The following is a 25,135-nucleotide window of genomic DNA, read 5'->3' as shown; positions in this document are numbered from 1 at the left end:
TTGGGTGAAGAACTGTAATTAGTGTAAATAAATAATAGAGAAAATGGAGAGTCATCGGGAGATGAACTGAATAGTCACTCCCTCTTGCATATAATAATGAACAACCTGAATGAATAATATGATTTGATTTGAGGAGTTACCTCTTGGCCTGACAAATCACAATAACATCTAAGAATGTGGAGCATGGAATAGAGACATCCAATGTCCCACCCATTCCTGGGATACAAATTTATTCCACCACCAGTATAGTTACTTATGCATCTTGCATTGGTACATACAAAACTAAGGTAGAATATGATGCTGCCTTTGGGAAAATCAGAATGATAGATGCTGGGAAAGTGTTCAATCATAGGTTGAAGGAATCATGCCTTCAAAGATTCAGAAAGCATCTACATTTTCCATTATCGAAGATACCCATGCACCTTCAAAAGGAAACCATCCATGACATCCACACTGAATTTGGGACAGGTTGGTGAGTAAAGCAAGTAAAAAATAAATGACTCAAAATTGTATGAGATTCCGTTGCAACCAAAAAAAAAAGATAAAACAAATTCCTCTCGAGCTAAGGGAAAAAAGAAGGCCAATTGATGTAAGAGTGAAAGTATGGAAAGAGATTGTGAAAGCATATGAGAAAACAAATGCATAGAGGAAGACCGACGAGGAGAGCACACAGGTATTTAAATTTGGTCACAAGATTATTTCAAATCCATTAAATGATTTGTATATTTTACTAGTGCATAAGTAAATTGAATTAGTGTATGTTTCAAGACAAGGATTCAAAGGCCAGGCTTGCCAAATATTGGGTCACACATCATAGTGGCCAAATAGGTTTAGAAGCCTTAGCATGTAAATTTATAAGTATACTTAATATCTGAAATTATATATTTTTTTAATTTTGTACAAAAATTAAATGATTAGATATTAATTACTTTAACTTGTCTATATGCCATATTTTGACACGAGAAACAATATGGCCATTATCCATCACAATTGGAATTTGATATGATACAAGACAAAAAGTGGTCCAATTTTGTTATCTTGATGGAGAATAAGGCATCATTAGTTGACTTTGAATAACTTAGTTGGGTATTGTTATGTTAATTTGTCGATTTGGATTTCTTGTATTGAGCTGTTTATTTAGGTGTATCTTTAGTTATTTTGTGCTCCCCTTAGTGATAGCACCCTTATAAATTACCAACCTTTCACTATGATCAAGTCCTTATAAATCATTATCCAATCATGGCTTTATCAAGTCCTTTGCCAAAAACCCTAGGCCAAAGGAGAGATGCAAGACCATGTAATATGTTGTAGCTCCTAGAGACAACCTTTGGGCTGAAAAAGTTAGTTCCTAGGACATCCATATAATTCCTTGAAATATTTGCACACTCTGCTCAAAATTAAACCGAGATTTATACATTTGGACGATATCTTTTCCCAGAGAAGAACCTCTAGATGTAATGTGAGCTAGTTCTTTGGAAAATTAACAAATAAGTTCAATTAGCCTACTTATTTGTGATTACATCCTTAAAATTGACATGGTAGTATAGGTAGAAGAACATTAAGGAATTTGAGATTTAAAACACAGGGCTAAACAAAATCCTATGCATTAGATCTTCAATAGAGAACATGAAATGAAAGAAAATGAGATGCAGAAACCATGGAGTACATGATTAAGGTTTCTTAGATAAATATCATAGTTGCAAACACATGTCAAAGGTATAACTGTCTGTTTGGCCAGTTGTACTATTATCCAATTGTTCTAACTATCTCTTAACTATAATAGATACATCATAACAAAATTAAAGGCCACATTCTTAAGCATTCGCATGGGCAAAGGAACTTGGCCCTTGGGGCTTAACACTTGGGTCTTCAGGCTCGACTATAGATTGCTGAAGGAGTGTTTTGCATATGTCCCAAAAAAAATTATTTGGAGTTTGGCGTTGAGACATTCTATGAAAATCCACCTATAACTTTGATAGCTTGGTGTAGTCTGGAGTGGATTAAAACAAAGTTTTCATTAACCAAAATAATTGGAAATCCCTTTGTAAGAAGTTAACTATTGTCTTGCTTTTCAATACCACTATCTTCTCCTACAAAGAGGTGTCAAATATAAACTTTGATTCTATCAACTGTTGCGCATAAGCTTCCTAGGAAAATAAACTTCCATACATACCCCAATAGGCTGGTAATCTAACTCTCTGCCTCTAATCAAACTTGGATTCAAAGGGGTTATAGAACTACTCATTACCTCTAGTTTATTCTCATCCTGAAAATGCAGTTGTTTCTTTTCAATAACCTTATTTATCTCTAGAATTACCATAGCCCTGTCAACAATGTGCATTGCCTTCAAGTCTATTGGATATTTTTCATTTAAGAATTTGATAAATTTTCTAGCTCTTTGTGCTTCGTTTTTAGTTTATTTCTTGCATGCAACCAAAGCCTTAGTGACAATCCCTTTCTTTTGCAACAGCCTAGAAATCTTTTTATGTAGCTCATACTTGTTAGATGGTATCATCCTAAATGATCTGTATAACATCAATTAGGGACATATTCCATTTCAACCTAGTTTTTAACTCCTTTACCTCCTCCTGAGTTGTCTTGTATTTTTCAAAATTTTGTTCTGCCTCTAATTTGGATTATTTTAATTGTTTTTCCTTAGTAGCCATATATACTTCAAGTAAGGTGATTTGATCTTGAAGTTTTTTCATTTCTACCTAAAAAATGTTAAGCTCAATCATCACATTTGTCATCTTTTCTGAAGGATCATCTGATTCGATAGGAACTACAATTGTGCAAACATGATCTCTAATAGTGCATTCTAGGTCTTGAACCTTCTCCTTCAAGGATGCTACCTCTTTGTTCCTATCAATCAGTTGAAGGGTTATTTATTCCTTTTCTTTCTCCACATAAGCTACTTCAACAATGTGCACAGGCTCTATTGTAGTCATCTTTAGCTTCTGTTTTAACGACTGGACTTCAACCTTTGTTCCTTGTATTAGGGATTTAATTGCCTCTCTGTCCTCTGGGTTAACACCCAGTTTGATGATCAACTCTTTGAAACCCTCATTTTTGTACATACAGGGCCCTAGAATGTGCCTTTTCTTGCTTAATTCTATTAGAGGCATTTTCTAGAAGTTTCTTTGCTTTTTTGATTGATAATGAGGCCTTGCTTAGATCATGATATATCATCTCACCAGTATGCCTATGTAAATTAATATTGTCATGCAGAGGGACATCTATAATGTTGAGGGATAAGTCCACAATTTTAAACTCAACCCCTGTGGGGAGTAATTGAGCAGTAGGATGCAATAAGGAAAGATTGAGTTGGTTCTTCTCCAGGTCCATTGTTGAAAGCAATCTGGTCTAAGAAGAAGATGATACATGTTTGGTTAGCTGAGCCATCATCACTACCTTTTCTCTTTGACTGTTTTCTTCAATTTTGTGATAATATTTTAATGTTGCATCTAGAACAAAAGAACTCCCTTCCACTGTAGGCACTTTTAGGTTTGTGGAGCTAGATGATACAATTTACTCTGGGTTTTCTATGATCATGTGAAAACTTGGTTGATCAGAGGTACTTCCTGTTAATTTCACTTGTATTTCCTCCTCATCCTTAGGCTATATCCTAGACTTCTTTGATGTTTGTACCTCCACATCTATATCCATTTCTTCAGGAGTATTCCTTTTTTAAATTTTCTCTTTGGTTGTCGGGGTTCTCAATCTCCAATTTTGAATTGATGGGCTAGGCCTCTTGATTTTCCTTCCACTCTATTTCAGGCCTGCTTTCATGGGTATATGGGGTTGAGTTGACACTCTTTCTCCTATCAGAAACAATATGATGAGGATCATATTTCCATCTCTCTCCCAACTCAAAATGGAACTCCTTAATCTTGTCTTCAACATAAGTTAGAGTTTGTCTAGAATTTACAATGAATGGACCCACAATATTTCCTAACTTGAACATGTATCCTTTATGCCTAGGAAGGAAATGAACTTGGTCCACATATAATATTTATCTGATAAATTCCAAAGAGAAAACCCTCATGGGCATAAAGATTGGAAATATATAGGGTTTCTCATCAAATCCATACAACTTGATCTCAGTAAAATCCTCAAACAAATACCAATATCCCACTTTGGCATCCTTACTCAGCTGTAGTAATTGCTTCTATTGTGGGAGGATCCTTGGGGGTGGTGTAAAATTATGATAGTGTATGTTAGGGTCCTATAATAATAGGATTCATAATTTTGAATTGGCTATGGTTAGTCTTGTAATATTGTACATACTTTTGCTTTCTGCAAAATGCTTTCCATATTAGAAATTAAAAAATGTAAAGAGGTCATGTCCTAAAAGAATAATCAAAGGACAAAAAGAAAGAGAAAAGATCAAAAAAGTGAAAAATATGAACCCCAAACAGAAATAAAACAGATCATGAAAGTGTGCAAATTCAAGTGCCACTACTTTTTTACTTTACTATGCAAAATAAGGTTGTGTGCAGCTTGTCATAAATGCCACAATCCATGATGGTCAAATAGATTAATCTTGACTCATTCATGCTTTAAATTTCATGTTTATAGATGGAGAATAAAGATCTAGCCAAACTGTTTAACCTTGGCAAATCAATAGTTAGGTAGAGAAATAAAAATGTGCTCATCAACTTAATCTGAGCCATTGGAAGTTATAAGGTTATAATTAGATAGTTTTCTTATCAAAAGAAAAGGAAATAAAGGGTCAACAAGCTCAAAAGCACCCAATAAAGTGAAGAAAAATGTCAGGATAAATAAAGGGTAGGAAGAAGAAAGGTTGCAAATGCACAAGGTTGCTAAATCAAAAGCACATTTTTCAAGCTTAAACCTATGTTTCATGTGCAGGAGCATTTATGAGAGTGAAAAGATATTCACAAGTATGTTTGACTAATTTCCCATCATTTTATTTCACCCTTACATACTTACTTGCTAATTTACCCATTATCCCATAATTTCTTATAAAATACCCTTTTTCCCCCTCATTTTGACCCTTACCCCTTGGTTTCACACATTTCCCTAGTAATTACCCTTCAAAAATCATTCCCCTACCCAAAACCCCTTTTCCCTAGTGTGAAACCAATCCCCATTGCAAATATTACCTTCCCCCCTTATTAATTTCCCTATTTCCCTTCAAAAACCCATAAAACCCCCTTATCCTAAGTTTTTATCCCACCCCCGCATTATTTAATTAACTCCCCACTTCATATTTCCCCGACAAACCCTTTTAACCCACCAACCCTTGGTGCGGTTAAAAAACCCCGCCACATAACCTTTGGTCCCACTTTATTAAACCCATTGCTTATAATTAATCCTGACCTTATATACTAATTAATTACAATTATTTGTAATTAAACGCCTGGCCCTGCAAATCCTTGTCTCGATTCTCTCCATGCTTCTTAACCACATGACAGTCGTCCGATCTCCTACCCCCAGATCTAACGATGCGCATCCATATCGCACACGTTCATCGTCTGATATATAGCAGCCCAAGAGCACATGAGATTCGCGGTTTTGCCTGGGCACTATTCTGCTACGTGGCAGCCCCAGGCTAGATCGCGTGCTCGCGAAAAATACCCCCTGCCCTCTAAAAGCAATGCAATGGCCCAGAAAACCGCCTCCCCACCCAGGCCAAAAACTGCCCACTGTTCATTTATATTTTCCACACCAAAATGTGACCGTTACCCTTTAAAAGGCTGAAGAAGCCCCATTTCACTCTTTTCGCTCGTTTTCATTGTAACTGCTGCTCAAGCCATTCTGTGACACCCTGAATCTCTGTGACCAAATTGACCACCGTCTACCACCCAAAGAAGCTCCGGACACCCAATTCGAGCAACCAGTTCACAGTTGAAGCCATCGTACCCTCTGCATTCACCATTGAACTCAGTTTGCAAGCCATACCACCAAATTCCAGGTATTCTTGGAAAAACTAGAATGACCCTTTAATTTGAAAATGTACAGTCCAATTGAAATATTAATTAATATATTTGCCTAAATTGAAGAGTAATTTACCTGTATACCCCAAACCCTTCTTTTACAGAATGTAACTACCAACCCACTGTTTCAGGGCTTCCAAACCTCACTTATACAACCACTACAAGCCTAATTCATATCCATAAACTCGGTCATGGCTTCCCAAACCTCTCTGGACGTGAGATCCCTGTCAACCCCTCACCTGGATATCGACCACTTGGCATTAGCAGACAAAGATTTTCAAATAAAGGATACTGCTTCACTAGCTTACCTTCTAAAGCTCCACTGCTGTAGTAAGGACAAGTTCCTAAACCAAAACGATGACATCCACCTTTGGGAATCTAATTTACCCAAATATTTGTTTCTAGAAGTACACCCTTTCCCAGACATTATCCATTTTTGTCATGCCCATTATATCCCTAGCCAAAGAGCTGTTTTCACCCCTAACTAGCAAGTGTTATTCACTATCACTACAGAATCCATCAACCAAAATGTTGCAGGTTCAACCCAGCCCTAATGAGACCCCACTGTCTATTTGTGACTTGCTAGACTTATATGTCAAGTTAGACATAGCCAAAATAGCCTACATATTCCAGACTTTCATCGTATAAGACCACCATACTCCCACAGATAGTCCCCCTTATGTTGCCACCATTTTTCAGAAAGAGGCAGACAGATTATTACCATGCTCTCTTGCATCCTAGGATATACCTCAACTGAGCATGTGGATGAGGTTGTCCTAGTCTTTCCATTTTTAGCCCAGGAAAGCCTCCTGCTATGATATACAATTATGCTCAGTTCATTGCAGATAGGATGCATGAACAATTTACCAGATTGCCAACTGAGAGAGTCTTCAAGTACTCCTCTATGTTATTTCATATGTTTTTATATTATCAATCAAATAAATTCCATATCAACATCCAGAAATTGGATACCAAGGGAAATCAAAGGTCAGTTATCTACTGGACACCTTTGATCCAGAAATACTCCACTACATTCACCCATAAAGACTTCATTGGTTCATTTTTCCATCCAGTCATGAACATGTTGACCAGTAGCCCTCAGCCTAGAATCAACCAAAAGATCAAGAGGTTGTTATAGTTGGCCAAGAACAACAAGGTGGGAGACTGGTATTTGTACCAAAACCACATAGCAATTAGAGTTTATGGATGCCAAATTTCCCCTTATAAACCACCCAAATACCTCCCTATGAGGATATTTGCACTGGAATATTTTAGGCAGATCATCAATTCTGATGAAGTCAACTTCCTGGCAGCTAGGAAGAAAATCCAATTTAAAATGAAAAATCAATTGGGCCCCTTCATTTGTAATAACAAAGAAGTTGGACCTGAGGTAGACAAGATGTTACAGGAAATGAAGTTCAGAAACAATTTCATGTGGTAGTATGACCCTCATGGGGTCATGTTGAAGCCCCAAAAATCGGGTCTACAACAAGGGGGATACCCACCCGGTCCGAACCTTAGTTAGCAGCTCCTTTTCCGTTTGGTATAGTGGATCTGACTGGGGATATGGGACCAATTTCCCAATTTATGTGTGTGTGTGTGAAGGATTGATATTTCTCTTTCTAACAATTTCTAAATGGAATACTTTTACTCTAACTCTAATCTAATAATATAGAAATTGTATTCTAATAAGCAGAAATATCTAAGTCTACACTAACCCGGGGTGTAATCTTTCCATTATGCGATCTAAAATGATTTCAAATAACAACTGGTAATAAAGATCATTCAACTGTTATGAGAAAAGAATTTAATAAAGATGAACCACTTCGTATAAAAAGTTAGACAAAATAGTTGTAAAAAACATATCACATAATAAGCTATTCATACATTAAGCATAAATAAATAGCTGTCACAGTACAAAAGTGCCAAATGATAACTCAGGCATTCATACATCAATATATAAACAACTGAACATGAATATCACTTTAACACAAAGGCATAAATAGTTAAGAGATAGAAGTACCATTTGTAACTAGTCCTACTCATGAGCTTCAAGCGATAATGATTTATCTCTTCTTGATCTAACATCCACTAAGAGTACAAAAGTACAACATCAGTAGTAGATATCAAATGCAAATATCAATAAATCCTGTTCCATTCATTCATCAAAACCTCCTCAGGGGGTACAAAAGTGCATGTTCTGGGGATAAGTTTTTGATAAATTTCAGGACCCTTCTCTAAATGCATGAGAAGGGTTTAAATACTACTAATTAAACCTAAAAATAACTTATTACAAAAATGTAGGATGCGGTTTAAATGACCGTCATCATTTCAAGCAAAATAAAACAAAATTAAAACTAAAATTGAATTTAAAATTAAAACTACTTTTGTATCTGCTCCTTGAAATCGCACGCATTCAGCATTTGTTTAAGAAGAGTCGGTTGGCTGACTTCCGATTTTATTTGAGCTAAGAAAATAGAATTGGCAAGAGATGGTGCCATCTTTTCGGCTGAATTGGTGATACACTTGAGAGTCATCCATTGGCTATGTGGCTTTACCAAGTATGCCCAGTAATAATCCTAGTTCAACTTGGTTAACCCTTGAATTGCTTCTGCCTTTTCTTGAGCTTTCTGTTTCCAGTCTGTCTCTATCGTTGCTTTCTTGCAATTTTCGGGGCTTGCAGGTGACTGAGCAATTATAATCTTTCCTTTTCAAGAAATTTTTCTCAGCGATGTGCAATTAGCGCTAGGCGCTAATCGCGCATCGGAAACTACCTCCATTTCTTGATCCGGGCTTCCTTGATGCATTTTTCACCTTTTGTGCTTTTTCCTTTTAGCGGATATAAAGTTCAAATTTTGTGAAAATAATGATTCCGTAAGCTCTTGACCCTAAGTCTTAAACTGTCTATTTCCGATATCAACGCTGTCCAGTATCCACTTAACCATGTCCATGTATGGGAGAATTTTGGGCCTTGCTGCTATCTGGTGCAAGAATGAACAAGCTAGCTCTGTGATGGATGCCTCAGAAGAACTATGTGAGCCCGCAGTAGTAGTAACTTCCATTACTGTGGGATTCTCCTCTTCAAGTACATTATACATGCCTTCCCACGTAGCAATACCAACATATCTATTACAGGCTGTGTCTGTATACAAGGGTGCCATTTCTTTCTCTTCAGAGCTCGGAGCTTTGATTTTCTTTCCCATAATATCCTACGTACTACTTTGTATCGTTCTCTGTTCTTCGTTCCTGTAGTTTACAAGTGAAGTGAGAATAATGATAAGGAAGGGTGATGGGAAAGTTTTAAATGCTGAAGATGCATAAAATATACCACCTTACGTGAAATTATTTTTCGATAAGCACGAAACCATATTCCATTAATAACTGGAAACTAACTCATTTATTAGCATTAAAGTGCATAACCAGGTCTCAGTTTATGGAAAATACTTTTTTTGAATCACGATCCCGAAATATCTGCGATGAAGCGATTTTGCGATTTCTTTGCAATATCGCAGATCGCAACATTGCAGAGTCATAACATCGCAGAATCGCAACATTGCATTGTCGTTGTATTGCGAAATCGCAATATCGCAATATCGCAGATCGTAGGAACGCGATATATGACAATCTTTGTTAATATGTTTTCTGCGAAATGCGATTTGCGATATGCGTCATCGCATATCGGCAATTTAAGATGTTTCAATGTAAGTTGTGCTTGATGTATGCGATCCGATATTTGTTTATTATCGTGTATCACGATCTCACAATGATAGAATTCGACTTGTAAGGAGGTATCCTGTTATCCTTTTGCGATGCGATATTTCCTAAGGAAAGATTTTGTCTTACCTTATCATAGAACTTAGATTTTTAGATTTTCAAGGGGGTCTTCCTAAGTTTATGATGGTAAGTTTTATTAGGAAAGGAAATTTAAGCACTAATTGATTTTTTAATTTTTAACTAAGGGTCCCCACTTATTTAGTATTAGGAATAACACTAAATAAGAAGGGGGGTTGTTGCTGGCCACAATAGTGCATAAATAAGTTGAGAATCAAGGTCAAATTGGGACCTTTCAACCACCATCCTAGACCTGATATTGAGAGGTTTTCCAACCAATCAGAATGGCTGGAAAACACATTAATTGACATGGATAACATAGTAGTGGATGTAGAAAATACATTGTTTGATGGAGAAAAACAAATTGATGAAAGTTCTTTCCTGCAGGTTCCAGAACTAGGGGAACCCATGAATATTCCTCCTGTTTCACAGAACACAGAAAATGAGGAGAGGAACCCAAAAAGAAACAGGGAGGAGGGTTCTAGTTCTGCCATGGAAACCACAGATGAGCATTTTGAGCTCAGAAAAAGGCCTAAGCTGAACCCTGTGACTGAACAGGAAGAAACCATTGAATCAGTGGAAATCACTGACACTGATACAATGGTGGAAAGAAGCAAAGGCACAACTGCTTCAGGAGAAACACAACAACCATCAACATCTAACACTCAACTGATTGAGAGATAGCTTAGTGTTGAGGTTTCTTCTTTCACCAGGCCAGCAGATAAGGAAAAAGATATCAAAGACAGGTATAAAGAGATCAAATTAAGAAATGAGAAGTTGAAGGCTGAAACATATGCCCAATACTTCAAGCACACACCAGCTAATCAGAGCAGGTTGATGTCAGCTTTTGACATCAAAGCAGGAAAAATGCAGGTGTCCTTCATGCAGCCAACTGTCCAACAGCCAAAGACATCAGTTGATTACAGAAAAACCAACTTTGAGGTGTTGGCCAAGGATGTTCATCCCATTGACCAGATAGAATTTCAAAAACAGGCTGGAGAGATGATCTACTCCACCCTGACAGGGAAGGCCATGGCTGCACATAAGCTGCAAAGCTCCTTGGATAACATTACAGCCCAATATAAACTAGAAAAGGCCTCCTCACAGGCCAAAGACAACAGGATCAAGTCATTGGAGTACTTGGTAATTGAGCTGGGCCATGATTCAAATGACATCAAAGCTGCTGAAAAGTTGATAAAGAGGAAGAATGAGGACATTGCAGCTCTGAAAAAGTAACTAAAGTTGCCTCATTCAAAACACCCACAAATAAAAGAGGTCCTGGAGAGCCAAATAAATCATGAGGAGATGATGGACCTAGTGCTACAATTGAATGATCAGCTGAAGAAAATGGAAAAGGAGATAGACAACTTGATACGGTTAAAACAAGCTAGTCTTGATACTGACCCTACCATTGTTATCCTAACAGCTGCTACTGTAGTACCTTCCACTTTGGCAGCATCATTAGCTCCTACAGCTCCTATGGCTACAACACTTCCAACTTCTACAACGTCTACATCAACGACATGGTCAACAGGTGATGATGCAAGTAAGTTGGTCAAAGCAATGGAAGACATGTCCATTCAAACCACTGAAATGAACAAGCTCAAGGAAAAGGTGACCAATCTAGACATTGACTACAAGCTTGCCCGTATTATGCACAAGGAAGAAGTGCAGAAATACACCAGAATGAACGAAAGAATAAAAAACTTGGAGAAGGAATTAACTTTGAAGGAACCCCTTGGACAAGCTAAGGAACAATTGTGGGTCAATATCATTGACTCTATCAATGATATTTGGCCATCCATCCAAGTGATTTTTGAACAAATTGACTTAGTAAAGGAGGCTACAGAAGCCATATAGAGAGTAAAAGAAGAATTGGGAGACATGCCAGAGGAAGCTGCAAGGATCATTCACTTCCTCAACTCCAAAAATAAGTATGAATTGCAGGAATTAGAGATACCTGACAGAATAGGTACAATACTGGAAGTAAAAAGGGTCCTCACCAAGAGGAATTTAATGCTAAACCTTGAAGATAAGTGCCAAACCATGCAACTGGATATAGATAGGTTCATGGTTAAATTCGAAGTTTTGAGGCAAAAGGGTTTACCAAATCCTTTGGTAATAAATGATAAGTTAATGCCACAGGAGGACTACAACAGAAAGATAAGAGAAGTGGCCAGAGATCAAGTGAACACTTCATCCATGAAGGGGATGCCAACTGGCAAGGTCCTATACCAAACTTTTGAGAATTTGTTTTACCTCCAGCATGAGGTAAAACACTGTTTTTGTGAATAAGTCTACTTTCAACAAGTACATGGAGGCAGATGAGATTTAAAAGAAGATGATAAATATCCAATTACTAGATGCTGCAACATGGGAGAAATTAAATGACTTATTGTAGAAATACATAGTCAAAATGTAAAAATGTACAGTAAGATTGAAAAGCACAGTAAAAGGATAATGACAGGCCAGCGAAATGAAAGTGTATCAGTTGAAAGGTCAGAGTGAATAGAACATCCAGCATGAAGACCAAATAAAAAAGAAGAGATTAAAAGGAAAAATATCAAAGATTAAAGACAACACAACCTAATAAATAGGGACAACAAACAACAGTTCAATATTTGTCTTTATCTTCTTGCATGAAGATATTTATTTCTTCTAGATTAATTCCCAAGACAGTTTGGGATATTTTGTAAATTATTTTTGTATAAATACTTCATAATTCGAAGTATTGAGGGTGGATTGCTATACATTTGTAGAGTTATTTTGATCATAAACCTAAGGGTTATTGTATCAACTTTTCAAGTCAGCAGACTGGAGCAAGTAATAAAGAGATTTCATTACAGGATTCATGTGTTGAGCTATTGCAGTGAAGTATTTTCTTTGTCAAATTTTGTTATTTTATCATGTATTTCACAAACTTAAATATTATCTAAATTTGAATGAATTAATTGGAAATTGATCTCAGAATTTTTTTAAGTACACTCTATTTTGAACAGTTGATCATTTCTATGTTTTCCTCTTATATCCAAATTTGAGAATTCTTAATTGATCTCCCATCTCGGTTGACCTCTTTCACTTTATTCATAATCCAACCTTAGGAACTCTTAATTGCTCCCTAGATCCGATTGAAAACCACTTCACCATCAAGTCCTTGAGATCTGAAGTAACTTAACTATCTTGCCCCATAACCACTATTTTTAGAACTTGATCCAGTCTTGTTTGCTTGACATTTGACCCCATAAAAGACTCTAGCACAAAGAGGAACTATGCCTTTCTAATACTACAGACAATTCATTCACCTATGTGATCAAAGAACCTTGGAGGATAAAGCAAAGATATATAAGTTCTACCTACACAATTTAGCTTTGACAAATTTAAATGTGTGGGACCGAAATCAAAGCTAGGGGACCTGCAATTAATGGCCTTGGAATCTTGGATGAATCATTAGGAAGCAAGAGCTACATAAATGAAAAAGTTATTTGCAAAAGAAGAAGCAGAACCCCTTGTGATCAGAGAAAAATAGTCTAACCCAATCGCTATCATCAACACTCACAACCTCATTGCAAATGATCCCAAACTTGAACCAAGATACCTTGTTGTGAAGGAACAAGAAGTCACACATTTTGAGAACATGCTAAGAGTGTTAGGAGATGACAGCCAGCAAGCTTTCCAAAGGAGATGGAACACCTTACCTTATAGCCTAAAAATCAGAGAATATCATTCTCCTGACAGAACGAGGGAGGCACTAAATAGAACCCCAATGTATAAGCAAGAATTACAAAGACTCAAAGTCAAATGGATTGGCTTAAAGCTTAGTCCACCATTGCTTTTAGGAATGTTGGAAGGAAGAAAAGAAGAAGAAAGAAAGCAGTGGGAGGAAATAAAGAAGAATGGAGGGTTTTATTCACAGGAGGAAGAGACAACAACACAAGCATGGAATGTCAGGGAAACCACCAGAGTACTGAAGGACATGGAAATAGATTGAGCTACTCAGAGGATGAGCAACACTTTTAGTAGGGGGTGATGATGAGTCTCATCATTGGGTAAAATATATGGAACTTAATACACCTCCAAGCTTACTAAAATCAACTCTTCTCATAATTCTTTACATGCTTTAATTATATTTTTCTTAATGAGATGAGTAAAAGTAAGATGTGATGTCTAGTGGTCTAATGTGCATTGATTTCAGGTTTTGGGAGCAAAATGTGGCTAATTAGGGTGTAGGAACTTGAATGATACAAGAAGGAGAGATTATAGGGATGGGATCTCCCTCATTAACTCCTCATTCACTTGAAGATCCCTCAATCAAATCACACCAACTCAGAGTTGCAGGCAGTCGAGTCATGAGGATCATTGACAGCCAAGCCAGTGATAGTTAAGAACCAATTAATCTGAATATTGGGAGCCAAGCCTCCCTATATTTAAGGAAGTTGTTGGAAACTTTAGTTGTATAAAGAGGCCTAGAGCCTCATTAGGATTCGAATATTTTATGCAAGATAGCTAAGTAGCTTTCGAGTTGAAGGATTATGACCAAACACTGTTATGTATTTTTTGATATGTTAATGAAAATGAACAGCATTCACTTGATCCAACACTGAGTTGACTTAGAGAGCTGAAGCTCTTGGGTTAGGGCCCAACCCTAGCAACATAGGTTCATCTTATTGTACCTGTATTCTTAGGTTATCTCATATATTAGTTGTTAAATTTATTTTGGTGTCGTTATATTGCAAGTATTGGTAGATTTTATTAGTTTGCTTCCATTTGTGAATAGCTTTAGCAGTAGCATCTTAGATATAAGAAAATATTCAAAAAAGGCTGATAACAGGTGGATATTACCTCATTCCTCCCTTTAGGAACCATGGCTTGAGGAACAACTCCCATTCAACCCAAAAAGACAGAATTCTAATTTCTTATGAAATTTAAGGTTTTCTGCTAATTAGGTCATCATATTTTAGTTTGAGAAGATAGGTTGCAGTTGTCATTTCTAATATCTTAAGTTTTGGATTAGATTTCATATTGCTTTCATAATAGGTTTTAAGCATTCCCATGCATGAACTTGGCAAATAGATTATGCAAATTCTGTTTTCTTATATTCTTGTAAGCCCTTCTTGTTTTGAAATGATTTATGGATAAATGTCAACAATGATGTATATTTTGCATGAGTTTCTACATTTCAAGAAGACCTCATATCATCAGCCTTAGCCTAACCATATCCACCCATGATTGCCAAAGGCCACTAAGTTCACAATTCCAGTTATCATTTTACAACGACAACTTGCCATGCTTATTGAGGAAATCCAACCATCATAAAGCTTTGGTTTGAGTTCTGTGTTTTGAGTTATGTGTTTTGTAGGCATCTATTTCAATATTTCATTACTACGGTAAGTAGCATTTCAATTCTCTCAATTAGGGTAATGTTATCCTCTCTAAATTGATAAGAAAACTTCTTCTAAATCAATAGAAGGCTGGTTTGAGAAGACCTAGTGGTCTACCACCCCAGCTCAGTAGTGACAAAGAGTCGACCCATTACATCTACTTGTGTATACAAAATTGTCACCTCCAAGTTTGTACAAACCCCGGGTTGATGAAGTAAAGTTGGTAGCCATAGGAGTTGCAGCATCCTTGCTACAATACTGGTGCCCATCAATGGTAGGTGGGTAATTCTGTGAATTAACATTTTTGTAATGGGTATAGGCCCTCCCAGCCATATATACCCATCGTGCACCAATGTGAGAAGTTGGCACACATAGATTGTGTTAATGGGGGTGCCGTGATAATGGGGCATCCACAACAGATTGAGTAACCTCGAGTTCTCCACACCGCAGACCCATTCCTCCATTTCTAATGTGGTAACACCTGACTCTGCATCGTCGACATGCCTCATGTACTTATATGTTGCTAAGTGTGGAAACCTAGCATGATTTGTGAGGTCCCAAACCTCCATTTTCAATAGTGGGATCTACGCGAGCGGTGGACCTTAAAAATGGACTTTCTCTGGTAGTAGGGGCATGGAAATGATGAACTACATAGATTCTGGGTCCCTTGGGACCTTCGCCTTTCCCTTTCGTGGAGGGATATACTCAGTTAGCTTCATTATAGTTTTAAATCCTTCAGCATCAATGTCTTTTATACCCTGGCCTTCTTCTGCCTCTAGGTCCATGACTTTCTCTGGCTGCTTCTCTTTCTTTTGTTTTTCTTGTGCTTTAGAATGTTTTCTTGGTGATTCATGCACTAGCATTGGATTTTTATGATTTTCCTTCTTCGATTTGGCTATTTGGGTTTCTCTGGTAGGCGTAGCCTTTGTCCTAGGTGACCTCGGTGTCATAGGCATAGGAGTCAAAGCTTCCATACTTACCACTTTCGAGCCAACTCCTTGTTATAGGTCTATTTGGGCACATCACTCTCGACATTCATATCAGTACAATTAGGGCTCATCAAACCCTAATTCAGTTGTTACATGCCCTATACAAGTCATCAAATTGAATGTTTCCATCCATGATAGTTTCTTGGCTTGAAGCCTTGCTGAAATTCCTCCTTGGGACACCAGCGCAACCTTAGTCAGGGGTAATTGTGCTGCAATGTAGCTAGGCCCATTTATGCCTACACTGCAATGCACTTATGCCCTCTTTGACCTACGCTGAGCGAGAATGAGCTAAATTTTCATAGGGTTATGGGTATATTACTTGATTCTAGATCATTATAGAAGGATCCCATCTCTTATATCCTCCTATGAGCTCAAATTTGGATAGGCTAAGGATCAATTAACCTCCTGCCATCTCATCCCTTGCTCCATGGAAACTAACTCCAATTTTGGAAGGCCATTCAATACCCTCATTTATGACAAAACCACCTCCATTTCCCTATAAATTGAGCACTCATCATAGTGATCAAGGGGGCTAGAATCTAAAGATTGTAAGGAAATATTGTTGGTTTGAGACTTGAGTTCATATCAAGTAATGTTATGCTTCTATATTGGTGTGATTTTGGTGTGACAAGGGTGAAGCTAGATGAGTGGCACAGGATCGAATTGTATTAGGTGAAACCCTTCCTTACACATTAATAAAGTTATTTATTCCTTTTCTCATATTCTTGTTCATATCCATGATGATTATGTGTATCAATGTTTTCAATTCCATTGATTTATAGTAGATAGATCATGTATGCTTTGATCGTTGTTGTTTATGTTTCTGTTGACACATGTACCAATTGAGCGGATTCAGTTCAAGTGGGAGCGATGGGAGAAATTCAAAGGGAATCATGGAAGCGAAAGAGTATAAGTGAGTTCCTTCATCTCATCTATCTACTATAAGAAAAGTTTGAACTACTTTCTTTCTGTTGTTCTAAGTGTAGCTACCCACTTAGGGAAAATGTGTTTATCTGTAGATGAAAATTCCATATAACGAATTAGCGACCATACTAGGGAACGACTATCATTACTGGTAGTTTACCCTCCTCATATTACATCCTAGTAGACTTTGCTTGATTTCATTGATCTTATCTCAGTCATTTTGAAGTGTTTTTGGTCAAAAAGTTTGATTATATGTCTCTTGATTTGACTCTCTAGCACCAGTGCAGTGTTCATCTAGACACGGTGTGCTGCAGAGCAACCTTAGCTTAGAAACATTGCATTGCAGTGCACTGTCTCCCACTCTAGCCTGCACTGATCCCTCTTAGGCTAAAAAACCCACCTTTGGTTTGATTTTTCCAAAGTTGCTTCTGATTTTGTTTGCTAAAAGATCAATGTTTTAAATGGTTCTGAAATAAATTTGTATTTCTTCTCCTAGCCCTACTTTGGCCTTGATTGTTTAGTGTTTGTTGAATTGAGGCTTCTGTGATCCATATCAAGTTTAAGAGAAGATCTTCGGCGAAAATCACAAGATAAATCATTTGTCGACGCGTTTCGAACCAACTAGTGTGGTTCATCATCAGGACAAGTTGAAGAAACAGATCCAGCTTAGCATGTTAAATAGTCTGAGCAAAGACTCCAACGGCTAAATAGACCAACGGCTAATTTTGACCTACGGACCCAGGTCAAATTACTATTCATTAATTTAATATTATTATTATTTTAATATTAATACCAAAAAATATTTTTATTAATAGGTTATTAATAAAAGTTAGGATTCAAAATAAATAAAATACTATTAGTGGTTAGTTTAAGAAGATAATTCACTTATTTATTTAAATTATTCACTAATTAATGTTAATATACAATATATATATATATATATATATATATTTCAATTAAAATCATACAGTTAAGGTTAAAAATATCAATAAAATAATTTAAATGGTTAGTTAGAAAAGGTAATTTATTTAATTTAATTAAAATATTTGTTATTATATATTAATAATATAAGTAAATTTTTGTTTAATTAAGTTATTTATTAAATATAATTAATATTATATTAGCAAAATAGTCTTGATATTAATATACTAGCAATTGTCCCAAAAGGTACAAAGAGAGGCCGATAGGATTATTAAATTGGAATTGTTGAATTTTTTTAGAAGAGTTAATTGGTTTGTGGAAAATTTTATTTTCTTGGACTGGATCATTGTGCAATTACTTTTCTTTAGATGTTTTGTTTATATCTATATTACAAGGAACACATTGAATGTCTTATTTCATCTTAGAGTAAGTTAATTACCCATAATCAAGAGGTTAAGTTAATTACCCAAAATCAAGAAACCTCTATAGATGGCCAAGCATATACGAAGCTTGCTAGTGACCAAGGCAATAACCACCATGACTATCCCTTACCAATATACTTCATTGAAAACCATAATTGTATATTGCATTTAGAAAGTCAAAACATAATATTAGAAAACATGTTGATATATTGCTATTAAAAAATTAATTCCATTAGAAACCATGATATTATTATTATATTTTATAAAGAATAATATACATATATAGAATGATACTACATTGAAAACCATAATTGTATATTGCGATTAGAAAGTCAAAATATAATATTAGAAACCATGCTAAATATGACATTACAAACCTTAAATGTCAAAGGGAGAACTTAGAAGTTGGAAATTAAATGACCATAGCCATTCCGAAGACCATGTCTATAGAGGCGTTAAAAAACCATGGTCAATGCCAAATTAAGAGGCAGGAAGGCAAAAACAAAAATAAGAAAATACCAAATCGTTGCTAACATTACATGTAGCAAGAATAAAAGAAGCACTTCTTCCCCATGGATGACTTCTTGATTGTGATCTCACGCTCGCCTGAAGACAACCATGCTTGAAGACGACCATTTAAACATGAACACGCACGCTCGCCTGAAGACAACCATCACTGAAGATGACCATCTAAACATGAACATGCACGCTTGAAAGGAGGAACAACACATTGGACACTATTCAGATCAGCTAATAAAGTATTATAAATTCTTGAAAATTTTGATATATATATCTATCAAAGTAATGCCAAAAAAATTATAATTCTAGAAATATTGAAAATATTCTTCACACAATTAAAGTTTTTATATATATAATATTAAAATTAATGTCAAAAAAATTGTAATTCCAGAAATGTTGAGAATATTCTTTCACAAAATTAAGTTTTATCGAACAAATGAGTAGAACACCAATAGGCAATATTATCAATATTAAAGGAGAACGACAGAAGGCATATCGCGAACAAAACCATTGATGAAATATATATGTAAATATAAGAACGTAGGTAGAAAATAGGGTTGAGAAACCTATTTTACACAAACAGAAATATATTATAACACATGACGTAGTAAAAAAGAGTTTTACTGAGCATAGTCTGTGTTAACATCATTAAACTTTTTCAACCATACGGAGTTCAAGTGGAAAATATTATACCAATGGCATCACCCATGTATGAGTGTGCTAAATGCTAGAATTATCGCCATAATTGTCATGAATTAGCTCTGTTTTCATGACTGCGTAAACCTGTCGAAGTATTAATTGTATTAATAAAGACTCATACCTGTGACAATTAGAGTATATTGGTGATGGAAGCTTCTAAACAAATGAAAGGAAGCTTAGAAGTTAGCCTGTAACAGATAGCGACTGAACTTTGTTAATTTGCAATAGAATGCTTAAGTAAATATTTCAAAGCTACACTCAGGAAACTCAAAGTTACCTGGAGAGACTTCTGAGGAACATTTTTGTGTTTTAGAATGCTCAAGGGATTGTTACGTCGGCACCGCATCAGAAAGAGCTATTACTTCAAGATGCACCACGGCTTTGGGGGTTTGGAGATTAAGTCTGTGGAGATACAGCTAAAGAGTTGGCTGCATGTAGTTTTAATTGGTGTATGGGGTATATAATTTAATACTAATCAGTGCTTGCCAAAAGCTAGGGAAGAAGAACAGCGCTTGCTAAAAGCCAGGGAAGAAGAATAGCAACAACAACACGTAAACAATTAACTCTGAGGCTAAGAGTGACATAAAAGGATGGGAAAAAGCAGTAAAAATATCTTCAAGAGTGACATAAAAGAATGGGAAAAAGCAGTTTAAAAAGCACAACAAAAATCTGAGGTGAAAAGAACAACTCAACGGATATTTGGAAAAAGCAGTCACACTTCAAATCAACAGTGGAAAGTGTCTCACCTGATTGATTGAACAGAACAAGGTAAAAGTATAGACGATTGTTGATTCATAGGAGAGCCTATCAGCGTAAACATATAAAATCTTTTTGAATGAAATAAAAAACAAGCATAAACATATAAAATCTTTTTGAATGAAATAAAAAACAAACATTTGTAGTATGAACGACACAGTTTCCCCTGAACTTACTTTGTCATACTTTTTCAGAATCTTTCGAATCGCAATGGCATTCATGGCCACATAGCTGACTAAGTCCCGGCCTTCTCGAATCATTGCCTCATGATCATCAGCAAAGAAATGTTTAATACGCCATAGATACCTTTGAAAACCAGATGCAACATGTAGATGTAACAAACGTCTCGCACGAGAACTGAAGCAACCCACTATAGCCGATACTTCTTTTGTAGGCTCGTAAAAGAAAATTTTGTCACAGACTGCAAGAAGACATGTCCGAAAAAGCAAAGTTAGACACGCTTAAAGCGAATCAGCGAGCCAATTCGGTAGGTTTCTGGCTATTAGATATTGCATAACAAACTAAAAGAGGAAGGTAACAATAAGAATTAAACACCTGGACAAGTTTTCGGAGAACATGTATGGTTGGATGGATCAGATGATTTGGAAATGCTTTTGGCTGTTTGTGAACTGGAGAGCCGTCCTTCAGACTCAGATGTGGTCCCGTCATGCAAGTATCCAACCCGGCACTTTTTCAGAGCCTTTTTCAACCGTTTGTATTCGATGTTTGTACATTTGTCCAGAAAATGCTCGTCCTCTCCGTGTAGATACTCGGAAAACCTCTCCCCAAACTTCATGATCAATACCTTTAAAGAAATAGTAAAACACACTCAAAAAGAAGAAATCGCATAGCAATCCTGCAATTACAAATAATTGTCTAAGGCCTTACTACATACGAAGCTGATACTTATCTTCTGCGTTAAGATCGGTAAGGACGATGCTCTGCAGGCAGGAAATTATATATGGGACTTGTAAAAACAAGAAAAGTCGCATGAAAATATTGTGGACTTTTTCAGGCAGTAAAAGATGCAATAGATCTCACAGCAGAAGATATTGAAAGCATCGCAGAGTCATTTATAAAGAAAATGTAAATGTTCCTGAAATATGAGCAGCTATGGAACTCTGAGATCTTAAAGATAACGCCAGAACTAAAATATACATATGACCCACTATGGAATTTTGAGATCTTAAAGATAACGCCTAAATTGCAAAATTCCACATAGCTACATTCAATACTTCATCAGGGACTTGGAATGTTTTCAATCCTTGGAAACTCAAATGAAACAACTTTCTCTCTACCCAACATAGGCTTAACATGGAAACGCGTTAAATCCTTGTAATAAATTTCCAGAAGCATTGGTGCCCGCGTACCCCGCTGGAAAGCTTTCAATAGAAAGAAAATATGACATTCATATATTTAAACGGTCAAAAGCCAAACGCAGGGAAGATATCGACAATTTCGTATTACAGAGGAAAAACACGCATCACCTTAAGCCTTCAACGGATCGTGAATCTACAAAACGAATCAAACTAAATTTTCAGAAATTCAAAGCACAGAGCAATAGATGTTGAAATATTATTGAGTTTTCCTCTAAAGATTATTGAGTTTCCTTTAAAGATTCTCGTGAGGAGCAAAGACCGGAAAAATCCAGTCAGAAGGTCGCTAGAAAGTATGAGAATGACGATAATTTCACAGATGTGACCTAAAGAGGAGAAAAAGCAGTAAAAATATTATCAAGAGTGACATAAAAGAAAGGGAAAAGCAGTAAAAATATCTTGCCATGCTAAGAAGGCAACTCAACAGATATTTAGAAAAAGCAGTTACACTTCAAATCAATGGTTGAAAGTGTTTCCCTTGATCTAACGGCGTAGGGTAAAAGTGTTGACGATTGTTGATGCATAGGAAGGCCTATCGGCCTAATTATTAATATTAGTAGTCAAAATATTATTATTAATTTAATATTATTAATGTTAATATTAATATTAATATTAATATTAATATTAATATTAATATTATTATTACTATTATTATTATTATTATTATTTATGGAAATAAGTTAAATTAGGTAAGATATATAGATAAATAAAATACTTTTAAGGGTTAGTTAAAAAGAAAAAAACAAAAAAAAACAAAAAAGGAAAAAAAACAAACTTTAATATATATATATATATATATATATATATATATATATATATATAGATATATATAGATATGAGTTATAATATTAGGTTATTAATAAAAGTTAGGATTCAAAATAAATAAAATACTATTAGTGGTTAGTTTAAGAAGATAATTCACTTATTTATTTAAATTATTCACTAATTAATGTTAATATAAAATATATATATATAAAAATATATATATATATATATTTCAATTAAAATCATACAGTTAAGGTTAAAAATATCAATAAAATAATTTAAATGGTTAGTTAGAAAAGGTAATTTAATTAATTTAATTAAAATATTTGTTATTCTCTCCTCGTGCTCTGAGGATTTCTGATAATAAGAGCTTTGATAAGGAGAGATCCCATCTCCTTAATGTCTTTGTGGAGAATGGTTACAGTAGGCGTCTAGGTCAGAAGGCTTTCCTTAAAGCCTCTAAAAATGCGATGATTAATAAAGAACCGAAGGAGCACCGACTAGGAGTCCATCTTCCCTATGTTCAAGGAACCACAGACAAAATTGCTCAGATCCTTAAGAGGTATGATATTCCCTCTACCTTTAGGCCCCTCAACACCATTCGTAAGTCCCTCCGATCGGTGAAAGATCCTGTTGACCCTATGGACATGAAGGGTGTCTACTTGATCCCTTGTTCTTGTGGAACCCCCTATATCGGGGAAACAGGACGCTCCATCCATCAGAGGATAAGCGAACATGCAGCTGACCTAAGACATGGGAGAACCAAGTCTTCAGCGTTAGCAAAGCATGTGGAAAAGACCAAGCATTAGGTTTGTATTGAGGAGGCCAAGGTTGTTGCTAAGATTGCTCATTTCCATCATCGTAAATTCAGGGAAGCTATTGAGATTGAAAGAAGGCCTAACAATCTCAATAGAGATGACGGCTGGAAAATCAGTAGTTGTTGGATCCCTGCCCTGTCGTCTTAGTTTTCTGTGTTCCCCCTGGAGCCTTCCTTCCTCCTGGGGTTGATCCGTTTTGCTCTGTGGTTGCTTTTGGTCTTTTTCCTGTCCCTCCCCTTTTTTGTCGTTCTCTCTATTTTATTTATTTATTGATTTATATACCCTATATTTACATGTATTTATTATTATTATTATTATTTATTTTATTTATTTTATTTTCTATTTTTTATTTTTATTTTTATTTTTTATTTTTATTTTTATTTTTATTATTTTTTTAATTAATTAGTTAATTAATTAGTTAATTTATTTGTTAATTAATTAATTTATTATTTTTTTCAACTGTCTTTTACCTAACTTTTATCTAAATAACCGAAGATTATTACTTATATATATATATATATATATATATATAGATATAGATATAGATATAGATATAGATATAGATATAGATATATATAATTATTAATAAATAATTTAAATAAATAAATTATATTAAAGTTTGTTTTTTTTTTTTTTTTTTTTGTTTTTTTCTTTTTAACTAACCCTTAAAAGTATTTTATTTATCTATATATCTTACCTAATTTAACTTATTTCCATAAATAATAATAATAATAATAATAATAATAATATTAATATTAATATTAATATTAATATTAACATTAATAATATTAAATTAATAATAATATTTTGACTACTAATATTAATAATATATTAATATCAAGACTATTTTGCTAATATAATATTAATTATATTTAATAAATAACTTAATTAAACAAACAATTACTTATATTATTAATATATAATAACAAATATTTTAATTAAATTAAATAAATTACCTTTTCTAACTAACCATTTAAATTATTTTATTGATATTTTTAACCTTAACTGTATGATTTTAATTGAAATATATATATATATATATATATATATATAAACATTAATTAGTGAATAATTTAAATAAATAAGTGAATTATCTTCTTAAACTAACCACTAATAGTATTTTATTTATTTTAATCCTAACTTTTATTAATAACCTAATATTATAACTCTAATATATATATATATATATATATATATATATATATATATATATATATAGATAGATAGATATAGATATATTAATTAATTAATTTTTTTTAAATATTTTTTGGTATTAATATTAAAATAATAATATTATTAAATTAATGAATAGTAATTTGACCTGGGTCCGTAGGTCAAAATTAGTCGTTGGTCTATTTAGCCGTTGGAGTCTCTGCTCAGACTATTTAACATGCTAAGCTGGATCTGTTTCTTCAACTTGTCCTGACGATGAATCACACTGGTTGGTTCGAAACGCGTCAACAAATGATTTATCTTGTGATTTTCGCCAAAGATCTTCTCTTAAACTTGTTTAGTGTTTCTTAAGTGATTTCTTTATCATTATCAATTCATTGTTAAAGTTAGCTTATAGTCGATTAATCTTTTTTGAAAAGGAAGTGTCGTAAAGTCTTCATTTCTTTGAAAAAGGAATTGTCGTAAAGTCTTTGTTTCTTGTGAAAAGCATTGATTGATCGTTTATGCATCTAGTTCCTTTTTTTTCATCTAAACACTAAAGGGACTGAAAAGAAAAACTTGCATTGTGCATATTGTAGTTTGTGAATGCTTGATAGGAATAGCT

At 34.8% G+C, this 25,135-nt stretch overlaps 1 protein-coding gene across 1 annotated transcript in view; it reads right to left on the bottom strand.

Annotated features, from left to right (window-relative positions):
* Positions 1 to 21,195, bottom strand: part of LOC149161815 (putative E3 ubiquitin-protein ligase BAH1-like) — a 43,789-nt gene extending 22,594 nt beyond the window's left edge. The window contains exons 1-3 of the mRNA XM_089435009.1: positions 20,955 to 21,195; positions 20,576 to 20,820; positions 20,390 to 20,470 (exon numbers count right to left, since the gene is read on the bottom strand). Coding sequence (XP_089291135.1) covers positions 20,390 to 20,470; positions 20,576 to 20,820; positions 20,955 to 21,195 — 567 coding nt within the window. The remainder of the gene's footprint in view (positions 1 to 20,389; positions 20,471 to 20,575; positions 20,821 to 20,954) is intronic.
* Positions 21,196 to 25,135: the final 3,940 nt, after the last annotated feature.

This window comes from Pinus tabuliformis, chromosome 5_2, assembly GCF_031772625.1.
Source record: "Pinus tabuliformis cultivar Carrire ecotype Pingquan chromosome 5_2, CPIR1, whole genome shotgun sequence".
Lineage (NCBI taxonomy): Eukaryota > Viridiplantae > Streptophyta > Pinopsida > Pinales > Pinaceae > Pinus > Pinus tabuliformis.
This window is presented reverse-complemented; position numbering and strand designations above follow the sequence as displayed.